This window comes from Entelurus aequoreus, linkage group LG12 (genome assembly GCF_033978785.1).
Source record: "Entelurus aequoreus isolate RoL-2023_Sb linkage group LG12, RoL_Eaeq_v1.1, whole genome shotgun sequence".
In the NCBI taxonomy this organism is placed as follows: Eukaryota; Metazoa; Chordata; class Actinopteri; order Syngnathiformes; family Syngnathidae; genus Entelurus; species Entelurus aequoreus.
In genome coordinates this window covers 60474957-60496656 of record NC_084742.1, presented here as the reverse complement: position 1 = coordinate 60496656, position 21700 = coordinate 60474957, and the positions used below count along the sequence as shown (strand labels likewise).

The following is a 21700-nucleotide window of genomic DNA, read 5'->3' as shown; positions in this document are numbered from 1 at the left end:
TGGATCTAACATAATAGTGTGAGAGTCCAGTTCATAGTGGATCTAACATAATAGTGTGAGAGTCCAGTCCATAGTGGATCTAACATAATAGTGGGAGTCCGGTCCATAGTGGATCTAACATAATAGTGAGGGTCCAGTCCATAGTGGATCTAACATAATAGTGTGAGAGTCCAGTCCATAGTGGATCTAACATAATAGTGTGAGAGTCCAGTCCATAGTGGATCTAACATAATAGTGTGAGAGTCCAGTCCATAGTGGATCTAACATAATAGTGGGAGTCCAGTCCATAGTGGATCTAACATAATAGTGAGAGTCCAGTCCATAGTGGATCTAACATAATAGTGTGAGAGTCCAGTCCATAGTGGATCTAACATAATAGTGTGAGAGTCCAGTCCATAGTGGATCTAACATAATAGTGAGAGTCCGGTCCATAGTGGATCTAACATAATAGTGGGAGTCCAGTCCATAGTGGATCTAACATAATAGTGAGAGTCCAGTCCATAGTGGATCTAACATAATAGTGTGAGAGTCCAGTTCATAGTGGATCTAACATAACAGTGTGAGAGTCCAGTCCATAGTGGATCTAACATAATAGTGTGAGAGTCCAGTCCATAGTGGATCTAACATAATAGTGTGAGAGTCCAGTCCATAGTGGATCTAACATAATAGTGAGAGTCCGGTCCATAGTGGATCTAACATAATAGTGAGAGTCCAGTCCATAGTGGATCTAACATAATAGTGTGAGAGTCCAGTCCATAGTGGATCTAACATAATAGTGTGAGAGTCCAGTCCATAGTGGATCTAACATAATAGTGTGAGAGTCCAGTTCATAGTGGATCTAACATAATAGTGTGAGAGTCCAGTCCATAGTGGATCTAACATAATAGTGGGAGTCCAGTCCATAGTGGATCTAACATAATAGTGAGAGTCCAGTCCATAGTGGATCTAACATAATAGTGTGAGAGTCCAGTTCATAGTGGATCTAACATAATAGTGTGAGAGTCCAGTCCATAGTGGATCTAACATAATAGTGTGAGAGTCCAGTCCATAGTGGATCTAACATAATAGTGTGAGAGTCCAGTCCATAGTGGATCTAACATAATAGTGAGAGTCCGGTCCATAGTGGATCTAACATAATAGTGAGAGTCCAGTCCATAGTGGATCTAACATAATAGTGTGAGAGTCCAGTCCATAGTGGATCTAACATAATAGTGTGAGAGTCCAGTCCATAGTGGATCTAACATAATAGTGAGAGTCCGGTCCATAGTGGATCTAACGTAATAGTGAGAGTCCAGTCCATAGTGGATCTAACATAATAGTGTGAGAGTCCAGTCCATAGTGGATCTAACATAATAGTGTGAGAGTCCAGTCCATAGTGGATCTAACATAATAGTGTGAGAGTCCAGTCCATAGTGGATCTAACATAATAGTGAGAGTCCAGTCCATAGTGGATCTAACATAATAGTTTGAGAGTCCAGTCCATAGTGGATCTAACATAATAGTGTGAGAGTCCAGTCCATAGTGGATCTAACATAATAGTGTGAGAGTCCAGTCCATAGTGGATCTAACATAATAGTGAGAGTCCAGTCCATAGTGGATCTAACATAATAGTGTGAGAGTCCAGTCCACAGTGGATCTAACATAATAGTGAGAGTCCAGTCAATAGTGGATCTAACATAATAGTGTGAGAGTCCAGTCCATAGTGGATCTAACATAATAGTGAGAGTCCGGTCCATAGTGGATCTAACATAATAGTGGGAGTCCAGTCCATAGTGGATCTAACATAATAGTGAGAGTCCAGTCCATAGTGGATCTAACATAATAGTGTGAGAGTCCAGTTCATAGTGGATCTAACAGTGAGAGTCCGGTCCATAGTGGATCTAACATAATAGTGAGAGTCCAGTCCATAGTGGATCTAACATAATAGTGTGAGAGTCCAGTCCATAGTGGATCTAACATAATAGTGTGAGAGTCCAGTCCATAGTGGATCTAACATAATAGTGTGAGAGTCCAGTTCATAGTGGATCTAACATAATAGTGTGAGAGTCCAGTCCATAGTGGATCTAACATAATAGTGGGAGTCCAGTCCATAGTGGATCTAACATAATAGTGAGAGTCCTGTCCATAGTGGATCTAACATAATAGTGTGAGAGTCCAGTTCATAGTGGATCTAACATAATAGTGTGAGAGTCCAGTCCATAGTGGATCTAACATAATAGTGTGAGAGTCCAGTCCATAGTGGATCTAACATAATAGTGTGAGAGTCCAGTCCATAGTGGATCTAACATAATAGTGAGAGTCCGGTCCATAGTGGATCTAACATAATAGTGAGAGTCCAGTCCATAGTGGATCTAACATAATAGTGTGAGAGTCCAGTCCATAGTGGATCTAACATAATAGTGTGAGAGTCCAGTCCATAGTGGATCTAACATAATAGTGAGAGTCCGGTCCATAGTGGATCTAACATAATAGTGAGAGTCCAGTCCATAGTGGATCTAACATAATAGTGTGAGAGTCCAGTCCATAGTGGATCTAACATAATAGTGTGAGAGTCCAGTCCATAGTGGATCTAACATAATAGTGTGAGAGTCCAGTCCATAGTGGATCTAACATAATAGTGAGAGTCCAGTCCATAGTGGATCTAACATAATAGTTTGAGAGTCCAGTCCATAGTGGATCTAACATAATAGTGTGAGAGTCCAGTCCATAGTGGATCTAACATAATAGTGTGAGAGTACAGTCCATAGTGGATCTAACATAATAGTGTGAGAGTCCAGTCCATAGTGGATCTAACATAATAGTGAGAGTCCAGTCCATAGTGGATCTAACATAATAGTGTGAGAGTCCAGTCCACAGTGGATCTAACATAATAGTGAGAGTCCAGTCAATAGTGGATCTAACATAATAGTGTGAGAGTCCAGTCCATAGTGGATCTAACATAATAGTGGGAGTCCAGTCCATAGTGGATCTAACATAATAGTGTGAGAGTCCAGTCCATAGTGGATCTAACATAATAGTGTGAGAGTCCAGTCCATAGTGGATCTAACATAATAGTGTGAGAGTCCAGTCCATAGTGGATCTAACATAATAGTGAGAGTCCGGTCCATAGTGGATCTAACATAATAGTGAGAGTCCAGTCCATAGTGGATCTAACATAATAGTGTGAGAGTCCAGTCCATAGTAGATCTAACATAATAGTGTGAGAGTCCAGTCCATAGTGGATCTAACATAATAGTGGGAGTCCAGTCCATAGTGGATCTAACATAATAGTGTGAGAGTCCAGTCCATAGTAGATCTAACATAATAGTGTGAGAGTCCAGTCCATAGTGGATCTAACATAATAGTGGGAGTCCAGTCCATAGTGGATCTAACATAATAGTGAGAGTCCAGTCCATAGTGGATCTAACATAATAGTGTGAGAGTCCAGTCCATAGTAGATCTAACATAATAGTGTGAGAGTCCAGTCCATAGTGGATCTAACATAATAGTGGGAGTCCAGTCCATAGTGGATCTAACATAATAGTGTGAGAGTCCAGTCCATAGTGGATCTAACATAATAGTGAGAGTCCGGTCCATAGTGGATCTAACATAATAGTGAGAGTCCAGTCCATAGTGGATCTAACATAATAGTGTGAGAGTCCAGTCCATAGTGGATCTAACATAATAGTGTGAGAGTCCAGTCCATAGTGGATCTAACATAATAGTGTGAGAGTCCAGTCCATAGTGGATCTAACATAATAGTGAGAGTCCAGTCCATAGTGGATCTAACATAATAGTGTGAGAGTCCAGTCCATAGTGGATCTAACATAATAGTGTGAGAGTCCAGTCCATAGTGGATCTAACATAATAGTGAGAGTCCAGTCCATAGTGGATCCAACATAATAGTGTGAGAGTCCAGTCCATAGTGGATCTAACATAATAGTGTGAGAGTCCAGTCCATAGTGGATCTAACATAATAGTGAGAGTCCAGTCCATAGTGGATCTAACATAATAGTGTGAGAGTCCAGTCCATAGTGGATCTAACATAATAGTGTGAGAGTCCAGTCCATAGTGGATCTAACATAATAGTGAGAGTCCAGTCCATAGTGGATCTAACATAATAGTGTGAGAGTCCAGTCCATAGTGGATCTAACATAATAGTGAGAGTCCAGTCCATAGTGGATCTAACATAATAGTGAGAGTCCAGTCCATAGTGGATCTAACATAATAGTGTGAGAGTCCAGTCCATAGTGGATCTAACATAATAGTGTGAGAGTCCAGTCCATAGTGGATCTAACATAATAGTGTGAGAGTCCAGTCCATAGTGGATCTAACATAATAGTGAGAGTCCAGTCCATAGTGGATCTAACATAATAGTGAGAGTCCAGTCCATAGTGGATCTAACATAATAGTGTGAGAGTCCAGTCCATAGTGGATCTAACATAATAGTGTGAGAGTCCAGTCCATAGTGGATCTAACATAAAAGTGTGAGAGTCCAGTCCATAGTGGATCTAACATAATAGTGTGAGAGTCCAGTCCATAGTGGATCTAACATAATAGTGAGAGTCCAGTCCATAGTGGATCTAACATAATAGTGTGAGAGTCCAGTCCATAGTAGAGCTAACATAATAGTGTGAGAGTCCAGTCCATAGTGGATCTAACATAATAGTGAGAGTCCAGTCCATAGTGGATCTAACATAATAGTGAGAGTCCAGTCCATAGTGGATCTAACATACTATCCCATGTGTGACGTCTGTAGGAGTGTTTTCATGCATATTTGTACCTGCTATCGTAATGTAATCAAGCTAGCATCGTTAGCATGAGCTAATATGTCTGTGTTAGTCTTATTAACTTACAACTGCAGTTGTCAATAATTCTCCCCAAATAAGTTTTGATATCTGACAGGGCATTTATTTAAGTTCTTGTAAGAAGTATTTTCTGCTCACATGGCCACGCCCCTTTTCTCTCCTCGCAGTGCTGGTCTCTTCTGCTTACCTGTCAAAACTTCCACATTTTGCCAAGGAATCCAGTTTTTGTCATTCTTCCCTGGTGTCTTCTCTGTCCCGTTTTGTGTATTTTGGCAACACTCGGGGTGTGGGCCCGTTAAAGGACTTGTATTTTCTGTGATTTAATCAAACAACAATGTGACAGAGATGGACACAAACAATTGATCTCTGCCAAAAATGCAAACTTTGTGTAAATATCTTGACAAATATGTGATTATTAAATTAAGTAAAGAAGAACATTCTCATACTTTCTGGAACATCCAGGGAGGAATGATGTCAGCCATCTTGGAAAACGTCTCAACTATAATCTACGCGAAGGAGCCCAGAATAGTTTTTATTGAAATGTTGACAACATTTCAGAAACTGTTAGAATAATTGTTTGTAAGTTATCACTAAAAACTTTGTGTTGAAATGAGTTCCAGGTAAAAGGACAAGGGCTGTCTTTGAGGCCTACCAATAGTAAAACTCCACTGTGTAAGGGGGAAAGCCACATAAATAAATAAATAAATGAAGGGTTTTCTGTTTTCTCTCATGTATGGTAATCCACAGGACGATATTGTTCTAACCCAAGGACTTCAAAGTGGACAGATGGCAGGATCTGCCCAATTTCCAGACGAACTCTTTTTGAAGTATCCTCCAAACTCTCTTTGAACTATTTTATGGAACTCTTTTTGAACTATTTTACGACCTCTTCTTTTGAACTATTCTGTAACCAAAGGCAAGGCTGTTTACGACCCACTTCCCTCTGGAAGTGGAAGTGGTGGTCAGGTGGGGGGAGGAAGTGAAATAAAGAAGGAGTGCAATCTTTTGGCAGAGCGTGCTGGAGATTGAATATTGAGTCCAAATTGAATTCTGTCTCTGTTTAATTCTTTGCCTCTTGTCTTGTTTAATAGATGTCATCAGTGTTTGAACCTGACAGAAACCTTACGATGTATTACATGTATAAACCGGTATGATAATGTATAAAATGGAGTAGATGATGAGTTATTATGAAGTGTAAAAATGCCGAGTGGAACAAAGAAGGTTTGGCCACAAGAGGGATTCTAAAGGCGGAATAATGTTCCAGACCCTGCTGGTCACTTGGAATAAAGTCCAAAACATCTGACAGAAGTGGGTCACCTTGGCTTGTATTAGTGCACAGACCTTGAAGACACTGTTATCTTTAGCAGTATGAAACACACAATTCTTCAGGGAGTCATTAGGAGACATCCACCGATACAGATACCGATTATTAGACGTCACGGTGGCCGATAAACGATATTTGGAAGTGATATTCATTTGCCGTAAAAGTTGTTTAAACATGAATATTATATTTCACTCACTCGACCTTTGAGGCTCAAATAAAACTGTGCAAGACCTCCTTCTACCACCTCAGGAACGTTGCTAAACTCCGCCCCTCACTCACTCACTCTCCCTGATGCCGAGAGGCTGGTCCACGCCTTTGTCTCCTCCAGGCTCGACTACTGCAACTCACTTCTTGCGAGAACATCCAGAAGCTACAATACATCCAGAATAGTGCTGCTAGGATCCTGATGAGAGTGCGGAAAGACGACCACATCACACCAACTCTCAAATCCCTTCACTGGCTTCCTGTTCCACTCAGGCTTGAATTCAAAGTCTCCCTACTAACCCACCAGTGCCTCCATGGAAATGACCCCCCTCTACCTCAAAGAACTGTTCACCCCCAAATCCTCCACACGAGACAGGCTAACCTCCTCCAACCTCCGAGGACAAAGCTACGAACAATGGGAGACCGGGCTTTCTGCTCCGCCGCTCCCAGTCTGTGGAACACTCTCCCTGACCACCTGAGGGCACCACAGACTGTGGATGCTTTTAAAAAAGGCTTAAAAACCATTCTTTAAAACAAAAAAAAAGCCTTTCTTTAGATATATGCATACTAGTTTTAGCTATTTGGCTGTTTTTATTTTTTATTTTTACACACTGTAGCACTTTGAGGTTGTTTACTCAATGTAAAGTGCTTTTTACAAATAAAATCTGTTATTATTACTATTATTATGAATATTATATGTCAGTAAACAAAGCTTGAAGTTGTTTTTGAACATTATTTGTTAGGTGGGACCAGTAGTGACATCATGTTTGATGTTTATTACGTGTGTCTAAGAGGAACATCAACATTTGATATCTAAAATATGGAACATCTCCTGGGAAAACGAGTCAAAATATGACATTTCTCTACATCACAATAACTCGCCATCTTCTCAATTGTATACCATTTTATTATTATTTTTATTTGACATGTTTTCATTTCTCGTTACAACATGTCCGAAAAGGAGTAGGAGTGTAACGGTACGTGTTTTTGTATTGAATCGTTTCGGTACGGGGGTTTCGGTCCAGTTCGGAGGTGTACCGAACGAGTTTCCACACGAACATATTAAGTAGCCGCCTCCGCTTCCTTCTGCCTCTGTCAGTCCTCTACACAGCACCCAGCATTGTCACACCCACACAACCACCTGATTGGTTACACACAGAGCGGTAACAGCCAATCAGCAGTGCGTAGTCAGAGCGCATGTAGTCAGTGCTTAGCGTTTAGCAGGTAATCATCAGGCAGCGGACTCTCCCCAAATGATAATAAACACCTCCCAGTCAACTACTAGTAACATCACTATGAGCCCGTTGACCTTCTAGAAATATAAAAGGCAGCTCAGCTCGCTCACAGTCCTGGCTTGAGGTGAAGGCTAATTCGCTTTTAGCGTAACGTTAGCTCATTTTGCGGTGTGTGTGTGTGTGTGTGTTACGGACAGCAAAGCCCTGTCTGTCTGTTATTTCACTTGACCTTTTTCTGTGTTGATTGAGCTGTGTTGAAGCAGCAAAAAAGGACATTATGTTAAATGAAGAGTTTCTGTCTCTGATAGTTGATATAATAATGTAAGTGCATCATTAAGCCTACATGAACTCCATGGTGTTCAGGGATGAATAGTCTCTCCTATTGCTATTGTACTATTTTTCCAGCTATAGTTACATGAATCATTAGTAATGCAGCAGCCTAGTTTTGAATGGCAGGGTCCCTGCTATCACATGTTGATAAAAATATAACATTTACATAATAAAAATCAACTAAATTAAGCATGATGAGTTGACTTGAAACTGTTTCATGTTGCACTTTTTATATGTAGAAGAAAAGTTTTGTCTTTTTATTTCATCTGAGCAACAACTTGAGGCAGTTTAATGTTGATTAACGTGGGCAGAATTATTATAGTGTTCCCAATGTTAAAAGGATAAAGCCATTGTTTACACATTTGGTCAATAAATAACCAAAAAATGTATATTTTGTTGTTTTCTTACTGTACCGAAGATGAACCAAACCGTGACCTCTAAACCGAGGTAAGTACTGAACGGAAATGTTTGTGTACCGTTACACCCCTAAGTAGGAGGAAGCAACACTTATACCTCTTTATCACTTTGTAGCAATGAATAACACATTTTCACTTCCTGTGCTCAATTTAAAACACAATTGACATCAATGATTGCTTGTTATGCAATATATGATTTCTAAATGTTGTCAACATTTCAATAAGAACAATTCTGGGCTCTTTCGCGTAGATTATAGTCGAGACATTTCTCAAGATGGCCGACGTCATTCCTTCCTGGATGTTACAGAAAGTATGAGAAGGTGTGAGCTGCTGCCTCACCTTCTTTACTTGTTTAATAATCTCATATTTGTCAAGATATTTACACAAAGTCTGGATTTGTATCTTTTCTGCCATCTTCACGTGCGTCCGTCTCTGTGGTGTTATTTGATTGAATGACGGAACATGAAAACCCACAAAACAAGAGTAGTACTCCAGGAAAGAAAGACGAAAACTGCAATTCCTGTCTAAAAATGAAATAAAGAGAGTCTGTGGAACGCTCTCCCTGGCCACCTGAGGGCACCACAGACTGTGGATGCTTTTAAAAAAGGCTTAAAAGCTCTTCTTTTAAAAAAAGCCTTTTTTAGATATATGCATACTAGTTATAGCTATTTGGCTGTTCTAGCTTTTATTTTAATTTATTTCTTTATTATCTTTTAATTTTTTTTTAATACGCTAATGCGGCTAATTCATGGATTTTTCTTTGCTGACTAATAGTTTTCTTTAAACACATGCAACGTGTTATTGTTTGTGCTACGGCGCCACCTTTTGGACGAGTCCGCTCACGGCAGGTGCTGCCGGGTGATATTCACCAAAACGTCAGCGTGGAGTTATTGAGTCTGTTTAGCTGATTGGAGAGCTAGCTTGCGCAGCTAGTGGCTCCATGACCATGACTTCTGTTTTGTTTGATCAGCCGTTTTACTGCCGTGTTACAGACACTGTTTGGAAACAATGAAGGTATGTAAATAAACATTTACAGAATATTTCTGTGTAAATAAGTCATTTCACATCGTATATATCTGCCACTTATATATGGAGATAATATTTTTGTAAAAGTTAGTAGATGCGTCTTATATACCGGTGCGCTCTATAGTCCGGAAAATACGGTATAGGAAGAAGAAGAAAAAAGTTGATAGCAATATTCCTCAAACTGCCAAATATCGGCGCAGATAATCGCTCGATCTGCTATCATCATTAGCATGAGCTAATATGCAAACACGTTTATGAGTGTCTGTGTTAGTATTATTAACTTACAACGCCATTCTTTTTGTATTTTTCAGTTTCGTAAATTCACCAAAACGTCAGCGTGGAGTTATTGAGTCTGTTTAGCTGATTGGAGAGCTAGCTTGCGCAGCTCGTGGGTCCATGACCATGACTTCTGTTTTGTTTGATCAGCCGTTTTACTGCCCTGTTACAGACACCGTTTGGAACCTATTAAGGTATGTAAATAAACATTTATAAAGTCTTTCATACCGGTAAATGTTCCAGTGCGGCTAATGTATGTAAATATATGAATTTATTCGAAAATTTGGCGGGTGTGGCTTAAATACCAGTGTGCTCTATGGTTTGTAAGTTTTACAATATAACTAAAACAATTCTTACTTACTAAAGCGTCCCATGTGTGATGTCTGTAGGAGTGTTTTCATGCATATTTGTACCTGCTATCGTAATGTAATGACGCCAGCGACGTTAGCATTAGCTAATATGCTAACATGTTTACAATTATTTACTTACAATGGCATTCTTGTTGTATTATATTCACCAAAATGTCAGCGTGGAGTTATTGAGTCTGTTTAGCTGATTGGAGAGCTAGCTTGCGCAGCTAGTGGCTCCATGACCATGACTTCTGTTTTGTTTGATCAGCCGTTTTACTGCCGTGTTACAGACACCGTTTGGAAACAATGAAGGTATGTAAATAAACATTTACAGAATATTTCTGTGTAAATAAGTCATTTCACATCGTATATATCTGCCACTTATATATGGAGATAATATTTTTGTAAAAGTTAGTAGATGCGTCTTATATACCGGTGCGCTCTATAGTCCGGAAAATACGGTATAGGAAGAAGAAGAAAAAAGTTGATAGCAATATTCCTCAAACTGCCAAATATCGGCGCAGATAATCGCTCGATCTGCTATCATCATTAGCATGAGCTAATATGCAAACACGTTTATGAGTGTCTGTGTTAGTATTATTAACTTACAACGCCATTCTTTTTGTATTTTTCAGTTTCGTAAATTCACCAAAACGTCAGCGTGGAGTTATTGAGTCTGTTTAGCTGATTGGAGAGCTAGCTTGCGCAGCTCGTGGGTCCATGACCATGACTTCTGTTTTGTTTGATCAGCCGTTTTACTGCCCTGTTACAGACACCGTTTGGAAACTATTAAGGTATGTAAATAAACATTTATAAAGTCTTTCATACCGGTAAATGTTCCAGTGCGGCTAATGTATGTAAATATATGAATTTATTCGAAAATTTGGCGGGTGTGGCTTAAATACCAGTGTGCTCTATGGTTTGTAAGTTTTACAATATAACTAAAACAATTCTTACTTACCAAAGCGTCCCATGTGTGATGTCTGTAGGAGTGTTTTCATGCATATTTGTACCTGCTATCGTAATGTAATGACGCCAGCAACGTTAGCATTAGCTAATATGCTAACATGTTTACAATTATTTACTTACAATGGCATTCTTTTTGTATTATATTCACCAAAACGTCAGCGTGGAGTTATTGAGTCTGTTTAGATGATTGGAGAGCTAGCTTGCGCAGCTAGTGGCTCCATGACCATGACTTCTGTTTTGTTTGATTATCCGTTTTACTGCCCTGTTACAGACACCGTTTGGACACAATGAAGGTATGTAAATAAACATTTACAGATAATTTCTGTGTAAATAACTCATTTCACAACGTATATATATGTAAATAAACATTTATAAAGTCTTTCATACCGGTAAATGTTCCAGTGCGGCTAATGTATGTAAATATATGAATTTATTCGAAAATTTGCCGGGTGTGGCTTAAATACTAGTGTGCTCTATGGTTTGTAAGTTTTACAATATAACTAAAACAATTCTTACTTACTAAAGCGTCCCATGTGTGATGTCTGTAGGAGTGTTTTCATGCATATTTGTACCTGCTATTGTAATGTAATGACGCCAGCGACGTTAGCATTAGCTAATATGCTAACATGTTTACAATTATTTACTTACAATGGCATTCTTTTTGTATTATATTCACCAAAATGTCAGCGTGGAGTTATTGAGTCTGTTTAGCTGATTGGAGAGCTAGCTTGCGCAGCTAGTGGCTCCATGACCATGACTTCTGTTTTGTTTGATCAGCCGTTTTACTGCCGTGTTACAGACACCGTTTGGAAACAATGAAGGTATGTAAATAAACATTTACAGAATATTTCTGTGTAAATAAGTCATTTCACATCGTATATATCTGCCACTTATATATGGAGATAATATTTTTGTAAAAGTTAGTAGATGCGTCTTATATACCGGTGCGCTCTATAGTCCGGAAAATACGGTATAGGAAGAAGAAGAAAAAAGTTGATAGCAATATTCCTCAAACTGCCAAATATCGGCGCAGATAATCGCTCGATCTGCTATCATCATTAGCATGAGCTAATATGCAAACACGTTTATGAGTGTCTGTGTTAGTATTATTAACTTACAACGCCATTCTTTTTGTATTTTTCAGTTTCGTAAATTCACCAAAACGTCAGCGTGGAGTTATTGAGTCTGTTTAGCTGATTGGAGAGCTAGCTTGCGCAGCTCGTGGGTCCATGACCATGACTTCTGTTTTGTTTGATCAGCCGTTTTACTGCCCTGTTACAGACACCGTTTGGAACCTATTAAGGTATGTAAATAAACATTTATAAAGTCTTTCATACCGGTAAATGTTCCAGTGCGGCTAATGTATGTAAATATATGAATTTATTCGAAAATTTGGCGGGTGTGGCTTAAATACCAGTGTGCTCTATGGTTTGTAAGTTTTACAATATAACTAAAACAATTCTTACTTACTAAAGCGTCCCATGTGTGATGTCTGTAGGAGTGTTTTCATGCATATTTGTACCTGCTATCGTAATGTAATGACGCCAGCGACGTTAGCATTAGCTAATATGCTAACATGTTTACAATTATTTACTTACAATGGCATTCTTGTTGTATTATATTCACCAAAATGTCAGCGTGGAGTTATTGAGTCTGTTTAGCTGATTGGAGAGCTAGCTTGCGCAGCTAGTGGCTCCATGACCATGACTTCTGTTTTGTTTGATCAGCCGTTTTACTGCCGTGTTACAGACACCGTTTGGAAACAATGAAGGTATGTAAATAAACATTTACAGAATATTTCTGTGTAAATAAGTCATTTCACATCGTATATATCTGCCACTTATATATGGAGATAATATTTTTGTAAAAGTTAGTAGATGCGTCTTATATACCGGTGCGCTCTATAGTCCGGAAAATACGGTATAGGAAGAAGAAGAAAAAAGTTGATAGCAATATTCCTCAAACTGCCAAATATCGGCGCAGATAATCGCTCGATCTGCTATCATCATTAGCATGAGCTAATATGCAAACACGTTTATGAGTGTCTGTGTTAGTATTATTAACTTACAACGCCATTCTTTTTGTATTTTTCAGTTTCGTAAATTCACCAAAACGTCAGCGTGGAGTTATTGAGTCTGTTTAGCTGATTGGAGAGCTAGCTTGCGCAGCTCGTGGGTCCATGACCATGACTTCTGTTTTGTTTGATCAGCCGTTTTACTGCCCTGTTACAGACACCGTTTGGAAACTATTAAGGTATGTAAATAAACATTTATAAAGTCTTTCATACCGGTAAATGTTCCAGTGCGGCTAATGTATGTAAATATATGAATTTATTCGAAAATTTGGCGGGTGTGGCTTAAATACCAGTGTGCTCTATGGTTTGTAAGTTTTACAATATAACTAAAACAATTCTTACTTACCAAAGCGTCCCATGTGTGATGTCTGTAGGAGTGTTTTCATGCATATTTGTACCTGCTATCGTAATGTAATGACGCCAGCAACGTTAGCATTAGCTAATATGCTAACATGTTTACAATTATTTACTTACAATGGCATTCTTTTTGTATTATATTCACCAAAACGTCAGCGTGGAGTTATTGAGTCTGTTTAGATGATTGGAGAGCTAGCTTGCGCAGCTAGTGGCTCCATGACCATGACTTCTGTTTTGTTTGATTATCCGTTTTACTGCCCTGTTACAGACACCGTTTGGACACAATGAAGGTATGTAAATAAACATTTACAGATAATTTCTGTGTAAATAACTCATTTCACAACGTATATATATGTAAATAAACATTTATAAAGTCTTTCATACCGGTAAATGTTCCAGTGCGGCTAATGTATGTAAATATATGAATTTATTCGAAAATTTGCCGGGTGTGGCTTAAATACTAGTGTGCTCTATGGTTTGTAAGTTTTACAATATAACTAAAACAATTCTTACTTACTAAAGCGTCCCATGTGTGATGTCTGTAGGAGTGTTTTCATGCATATTTGTACCTGCTATTGTAATGTAATGACGCCAGCGACGTTAGCATTAGCTAATATGCTAACATGTTTACAATTATTTACTTACAATGGCATTCTTTTTGTATTATATTCACCAAAATGTCAGCGTGGAGTTATTGAGTCTGTTTAGCTGATTGGAGAGCTAGCTTGCGCAGCTAGTGGCTCCATGACCATGACTTCTGTTTTGTTTGATCAGCCGTTTTACTGCCGTGTTACAGACACCGTTTGGAAACAATGAAGGTATGTAAATAAACATTTACAGAATATTTCTGTGTAAATAAGTCATTTCACATCGTATATATCTGCCACTTATATATGGAGATAATATTTTTGTAAAAGTTAGTAGATGCGTCTTATATACCGGTGCGCTCTATAGTCCGGAAAATACGGTATAGGAAGAAGAAGAAAAAAGTTGATAGCAATATTCCTCAAACTGCCAAATATCGGCGCAGATAATCGCTCGATCTGCTATCATCATTAGCATGAGCTAATATGCAAACACGTTTATGAGTGTCTGTGTTAGTATTATTAACTTACAACGCCATTCTTTTTGTATTTTTCAGTTTCGTAAATTCACCAAAACGTCAGCGTGGAGTTATTGAGTCTGTTTAGCTGATTGGAGAGCTAGCTTGCGCAGCTCGTGGGTCCATGACCATGACTTCTGTTTTGTTTGATCAGCCGTTTTACTGCCCTGTTACAGACACCGTTTGGAACCTATTAAGGTATGTAAATAAACATTTATAAAGTCTTTCATACCGGTAAATGTTCCAGTGCGGCTAATGTATGTAAATATATGAATTTATTCGAAAATTTGGCGGGTGTGGCTTAAATACCAGTGTGCTCTATGGTTTGTAAGTTTTACAATATAACTAAAACAATTCTTACTTACCAAAGCGTCCCATGTGTGATGTCTGTAGGAGTGTTTTCATGCATATTTGTACCTGCTATCGTAATGTAATGACGCCAGCAACGTTAGCATTAGCTAATATGCTAACATGTTTACAATTATTTACTTACAATGGCATTCTTTTTGTATTATATTCACCAAAACGTCAGCGTGGAGTTATTGAGTCTGTTTAGATGATTGGAGAGCTAGCTTGCGCAGCTAGTGGCTCCATGACCATGACTTCTGTTTTGTTTGATTATCCGTTTTACTGCCCTGTTACAGACACCGTTTGGACACAATGAAGGTATGTAAATAAACATTTACAGATAATTTCTGTGTAAATAACTCATTTCACAACGTATATATATGTAAATAAACATTTATAAAGTCTTTCATACCGGTAAATGTTCCAGTGCGGCTAATGTATGTAAATATATGAATTTATTCGAAAATTTGCCGGGTGTGGCTTAAATACTAGTGTGCTCTATGGTTTGTAAGTTTTACAATATAACTAAAACAATTCTTACTTACTAAAGCGTCCCATGTGTGATGTCTGTAGGAGTGTTTTCATGCATATTTGTACCTGCTATCGTAATGTAATGACGCCAGCGACGTTAGCATTAGCTAATATGCTAACATGTTTACAATTATTTACTTACAATGGCATTCTTTTTGTATTATATTCACCAAAACGTCAGCGTGGAGTTATTGAGTCTGTTTAGATGATTGGAGAGCTAGCTTGCGCAGCTAGTGGCTCCATGACCATGACTTCTGTTTTGTTTGATCAGCCGTTTTACTGCCCTGTTACAGACACCGTTTGGACACAATGAAGGTATGTAAATAAACATTTACAGATCATTTCTGTGTAAATAACTCATTTCACAACGTATATATATGTAAATAAACATTTATAAAGTCTTTCATACCGGTAAATGTTCCAGTGCGGCTAATGTATGTAAATATATTAATTTATTCGAACATTTGGCGGGTGTGGCTTAAATACCAGTGTGCTCTATGGTTTGTAAGTTTTACAATATAACTAAAACAATTCTTACTTACTAAAGCGTCCCATGTGTGATGTCTGTAGGAGTGTTTTCATGCATATTTGTACCTGCTATCGTAATGTAATGACGCCAGCGACGTTAGCATTAGCTAATATGCTAACATGTTTACAATTATTTACTTACAATGGCATTCTTTTTGTATTATATTCACCAAAACGTCAGCGTGGAGTTATTGAGTCTGTTTAGATGATTGGAGAGCTAGCTTGCGCAGCTAGTGGCTCCATGACCATGACTTCTGTTTTGTTTGATCAGCCGTTTTACTGCCCTGTTACAGACACCGTTTGGACACAATGAAGGTATGTAAATAAACATTTACAGAATATTTCTGTGTAAATAAGTCATTTCACATCGTATATATCTGCCACTTATATATGGAGATAATATTTTTGTAAAAGTTAGTAGGTGCGTCTTATATACCGGTGCGCTCTATAGTCCAGAAAATACGGTATAGGAAGAACAAGAAAAAAGTTGATAGCAATATTCCTCAAACTGCCGAATATCGGCGCAGATAATCGCTCGATCTGCTATCATCATTAGCATTAGCTAATATGCAAACACGTTTACGAGTGTCTGTGTTAGTATTATTAACTTACAACGCCATTCTTTTTGTATTTGTCAGTTTCGTAAATTCACCAAAACGTCAGCGTGGAGTTATTGAGTCTGTTTAGCTGATTGGAGAGCTAGCTTGCGCAGCTCGTGGGTCCATGACCATGACTTCTGTTTTGTTTGATCAGCCGTTTTACTGCCCTGTTACAGACACCGTTTGGAAACTATTAAGGTATGTAAATAAACATTTATAAAGTCTTTCATACCGGTAAATGTTCCAGTGCGGCTAATGTATGTAAATATATGAATTTATTCGAAAATTTGGCGGGTGTGGCTTGAATACCAGTGTCCTCTATGGTTTGTAAGTTTTACAATATAACTAAAACAATTCTTACTTACTAAAGCGTCCCATGTGTGATGTCTGTAGGAGTGTTTTCATGCATATTTGTACCTGCTATCGTAATGTAATGACGCCAGCGACGTTAGCATTAGCTAATATGCTAACATGTTTACAATTATTTACTTACAATGGCATTCTTTTTGTATTATATTCACCAAAACGTCAGCGTGGAGTTATTGAGTCTGTTTAGATGATTGGAGAGCTAGCTTGCGCAGCTAGTGGCTCCATGACCATGACTTCTGTTTTGTTTGATCAGCCGTTTTACTGCCCTGTTACAGACACCGTTTGGACACAACGAAGGTATGTAAATAAACATTTACAGATCATTTCTGTGTAAATAACTCATTTCACAACGTATATATCTGCCACTTATAGTCCAGTGCGGCTAATATATGGAAAATATGTTTTTCTTCTAAAATGTAGTGGGTGTGGCCCTCTATAGTCCGATAAAATATCATTTATGTTTTTATAATTTTTTCCCCAGAGTAAAAAAGTGTCAAAATGGCCCCACACACTAAGAGCTTTCAGTACGTGTCCCTGGGCCGTGCGCTTTTTAGTCTGGAAAATATGGTAATCTTCCACCAAATGGGGGGGGGGGGGACATGTTATTTTGTGGACTAACAGATACTACATTGCTTCATTTGGAAACTGAGTCTGTTTAGCTGATTGGAGAGCTAACTTGCGCAGCTAGTGGGTCCATGACCATGACTTCTGTTTTGTTTGATCAGCCGTTTTACAGCCCTGTTGCAGACACTGTTTGTAAACAATGAAGGTATATAAATAAACATTTACAGAATATTTCTGTGTAAATAACTCATTTTACAACGTATATATCTGCCACTTATATATGGAGGTAATATTTTTGTAAAAGTCAGTAGGTGCGGCTTGTATAACGGTGCGCTCTATAGTCCGGAAAATACATTATAGGAAGAAGAAGTAAAAAAGTTGATCCTAATATTGGTCAAAGTGCCAAATATGGGCGCAGATAATGGCTGGATCTGGAGTGAAAAGGCCAGACTGGTGTTTTTGATAGTGGGAGAAGATGGAAGTAAATACCTGAAAGGCAGCAGCCAGAAGATGGAACAGGAAGAGAAGAACAGATGCAGGAGAAAAGGAAGTTCAAGGAGGAAGAAGAAGAAGTTACCGGTCTTCCTGCAGCCACGGCTGAAAGAAGTTGTCTCCTCCACCTGTCCTTCCCTGTCACTGTGCCATCCTCCTGCTTCACGGGCTGCAGGACACAAGGACACCTCACATGGCATGTGGAGCATTGCACTGTGTACAGGAAGTGTACAGGAAGTGTACAGGAAGTGGGCCCACAGGAGACACACCCGCTTGATCTAGATCACTCCCTGTTGTTATGAACATGATGGCAATGTCTGCTGCATGCAGGTCATGTCTATCATTCATGATGAAGTACAATAGTAGCAAACACCACCACTAGCTCGGTGTTTTGCAACCTTTTTTCATACACTTATGTGTAAATGTGTTTTCATGAGGTTTCCTGCAGCATCATACACTTGTGTGTAAATGTGTTTTCATGAGGTTTCCTGCAGCATCATACACTTACGTGTGTAAATGTGTTTTCATGAGGTTTCCTGCAGCATCATACACTTATGTGTGTAAATGTGTTTTCATGAGGTTTCCTGCAGCATCATACACTTATGTGTGTAAATGTGTTTTCATGAGGTTTCCTGCAGCATCATACACTTATGTGTGTAAATTTGTTTTCATGAGGTTTCCTGCAGCATCATACACTTATGTGTGTAAATGTGTTTTCATGAGGTTTCCTGCAGAATCATACACTTATGTGTGTAAATGTGTTTTCATGAGGTTTCCTGCAGCATCATACACTTGTGTGTAAATGTGTTTTCATGAGGTTTCCTGCAGCATCATACACTTGTGTGTGTAAATGTGTTTTCATGAGGTTTCCTGCAGCATCATACACTTGTGTGTAAATATGTTTTCATGAGGTTTCCTGCAGCATCATACACTTACGTGTGTAAATGTGTTTTCATGAGGTTTCCTGCAGCATCATACACTTATATGTTAAAGAGGTTCATTTAGCCTATATAAATCAACTATTTATAAATATCATACACTTATGTGTGTAAATGTGTTTTCATGAGGTTTCCTGCAGCATCATACACTTATGTGTGTAAATATGTTTTCATGAGGTTTCCTGCAGCATCATACACTTGTGTGTAAATGTGTTTTCATGAGGTTTCCTGCAGCATCATACACTTATGTGTGTAAATGTGTTTTCATGAGGTTTCCTGCAGCATCATACACTTGTGTGTGTAAATGTGTTTTCATGAGGTTTTCAAAAATAAAGCTCTCTTGAGGAAAGTGTACCCCTGGGAAAATGTATTTATAATATTTATATTCAAGTTCATAGATTTGATATTTATATTCTAGTTGAAAACAGCCCTGTGAGGAATTTACAGTAAATAAAATTAAAAATTGATGGAGAATGTCAGACTATTTCATTCAGAAAGACTGTAGGTTAGCTAGCTCATTTCAAATATCCTAAACTTTTTTTTGACCCTGCCTCTTAAAAGAATCGGAATCGAGAATCGTCGGGAATCGGAATCGGAATCGTTCAAATTGAAACGATACTCAACCCTACCACCAGCAGACATCATTAAACAACGAAACTCAGTAGACAATAAAAAGTCGTTGTTGGATATGACTTTAAAGCATAACAAGCATGCATCACTATAGCTCTTGTCTCAAAGTAGGTGTACTGTCACCACCTGTCACATCACACCCTGACTTATTTGGACTTTTTTGCTGTTTTCCTGTGTGTAGTGTTTTACTTCTTGTCTTGCGCTCCTATTTTGGTGGCGTTTTCTCTTGTTTTGGTATTTTCCTATAGCAGTTTCATGTCTTCCTTTGAGCGATATTTCCCGCATCTACTTTGATCAATCATCAATCAAGAATATTTCACTTGTTTTTATCCTTCTTTGTGGGGACATTGTTGATTGTCATGTCATGTTCGGATGTACATTGTCTTTGCTCCACAGTAAGTCTTTGCTGTCGTCCAGCATTCGGTTTTTGTTTACTTTGTAGCCAGTTCAGTTTTAGTTTGGTTCTGCATAGCCTTCCCTAAGCTTCAATGCCTTTTCTTAGGGGCACTCACCTTTTGTTTATTTTTGGTTTAAGCATTAGACACCTTTTTACCTGCACACTGCCTACCACTGTTTCCGACATCTACCAAGCAATTAGCTACCGGCTGCCACCTACTGGTATGGAAGAGTATTACCGTACTATAAGTCGCAGTTTTTTTTCATAGTTGGGCCGGGGGTGAGACTTATACTCAGGAGCGACTTATGTGTGAAATGATTAACACATTAGCGTAAAATATCAAATAATATTATTGATCTCATTCACGTAAGAGACTAGATCAGGGGTCACCAACCTTTTTGAAACCAAGAGCTACTTCTTGGGTAGTGATTAATGCGAAGGGCTACCATTTTGATACACACTTAAATAAATTGCCAGAAATAGCCAATTTGCTCAATTTACCTTTAACTCTGTTATTATTAATAATTAATGATATTTATCTTTGTGGAAACACTGATCATCTTAATGATTTCTCACATTAAATATATATAGAAACAGATAATGCAACACTTTATTTTTATATTTTCTCTAAGTGCACATTTTTCAAATTGAACATTTTCAAATGATCACCTCTAAGACAGTCTTGTGACATCACAATATCCCATTTTAACTAGCTTGCCACTAACATTTTTTTTAACAAATCACGAATTACTTTGCACCATGTTTGTACAAATAATAACTAATGTAAAATTAAAATTAAAAAAAAGAATAATTTATGGAACATCATTAGTAATGTTTCCTGATTAAGATTAAATTTAGAATTTTGATGACATGTTTTAAATAGGTTAAAATCCAATCTGCACTTTGTTAGAATATATAACAAATTGGACCAAGCTATATTTCTAACAAAGACAAATCATTATTTCTTCTAGATTTTCCAGAACAAATTTTTTTAAAGAAATTCAAAAGACTTTGAAATAAGATTTTAATTTGATTCTACAGATTTTCTAGATTTGCCAGAATATTGTTTTTGAATTTTAATCATAAGTTTGAAGAAATATTTCACAAATATTCTTCGTCGAAAAAACAGAAGCTAAAATGAAGAATTAAATTACAATTTATTTATTATTCTTTAAAATAAAATAAAAAAATTTACTTGAACATTGATTTCAATTGTCAGGAAAGAAGAGGAAGGAATTTAAAAGGTAAAAAGGTATATGTGTTTAAAAATCCTAAAATCATTTTCAAGGTTGTATATTTTCTCTAAAATTGTCTTTCTGAAAGTTATAAGAAGCAAAGTAAAAAAATTAATGAATTGATTTAAACAAGTGAAGACCAAGTCTTTAAAATATTTTCTTTGATTTTCAAATTCTATTTGAGTTTTGTCTCTCTTAGAATTAAAAATGTCGAGCAAAGCGAGACCAGATTGCTAGTTGTGGGGAGGCGGGGCCGGCGGACCGACGGCGCCCGCTCCAAGATGGCGGCGAGGAGGCGTGGACGAGCGAGCGGCAAGGTGGGGCGCGCTGGGAGCGACGCCGCCATCAGCATAAGGTGCGTGGAGCGCGCAGCTGTGGACAGTGCAATCACCCTCTCGGACCGTATAAAAGGGTGAGAGACGTGAACATCAAGGGAGGAGACGGAGAAAGACGGCGGACGGGAGGAAGCCATCCTCTGCTGCCTCGCAAACGACGGCGACGTGCTGCTGAAAAGCAGACGGCGGACGGGAGGAAACCATTCGTGTGCTCACGTGAGAAAAAAGGCAGCTGCTGAAAAGCACGCAAAAGACTGATTGAAATAATAAAGAAGTCTAAACCG

The 21700-nt window shown here is 38.3% G+C and overlaps 1 protein-coding gene across 1 annotated transcript in view; it reads right to left on the bottom strand.

The window, feature by feature from the left end:
• Positions 1-21700, bottom strand: part of LOC133662382 (anoctamin-2-like) — a 203775-nt gene that overhangs the window by 60922 nt on the left and 121153 nt on the right. The window contains 1 exon segment of the mRNA XM_062066334.1: positions 17967-18050. Within this exon segment, the coding sequence (XP_061922318.1) occupies positions 17967-18050 (84 nt within the window).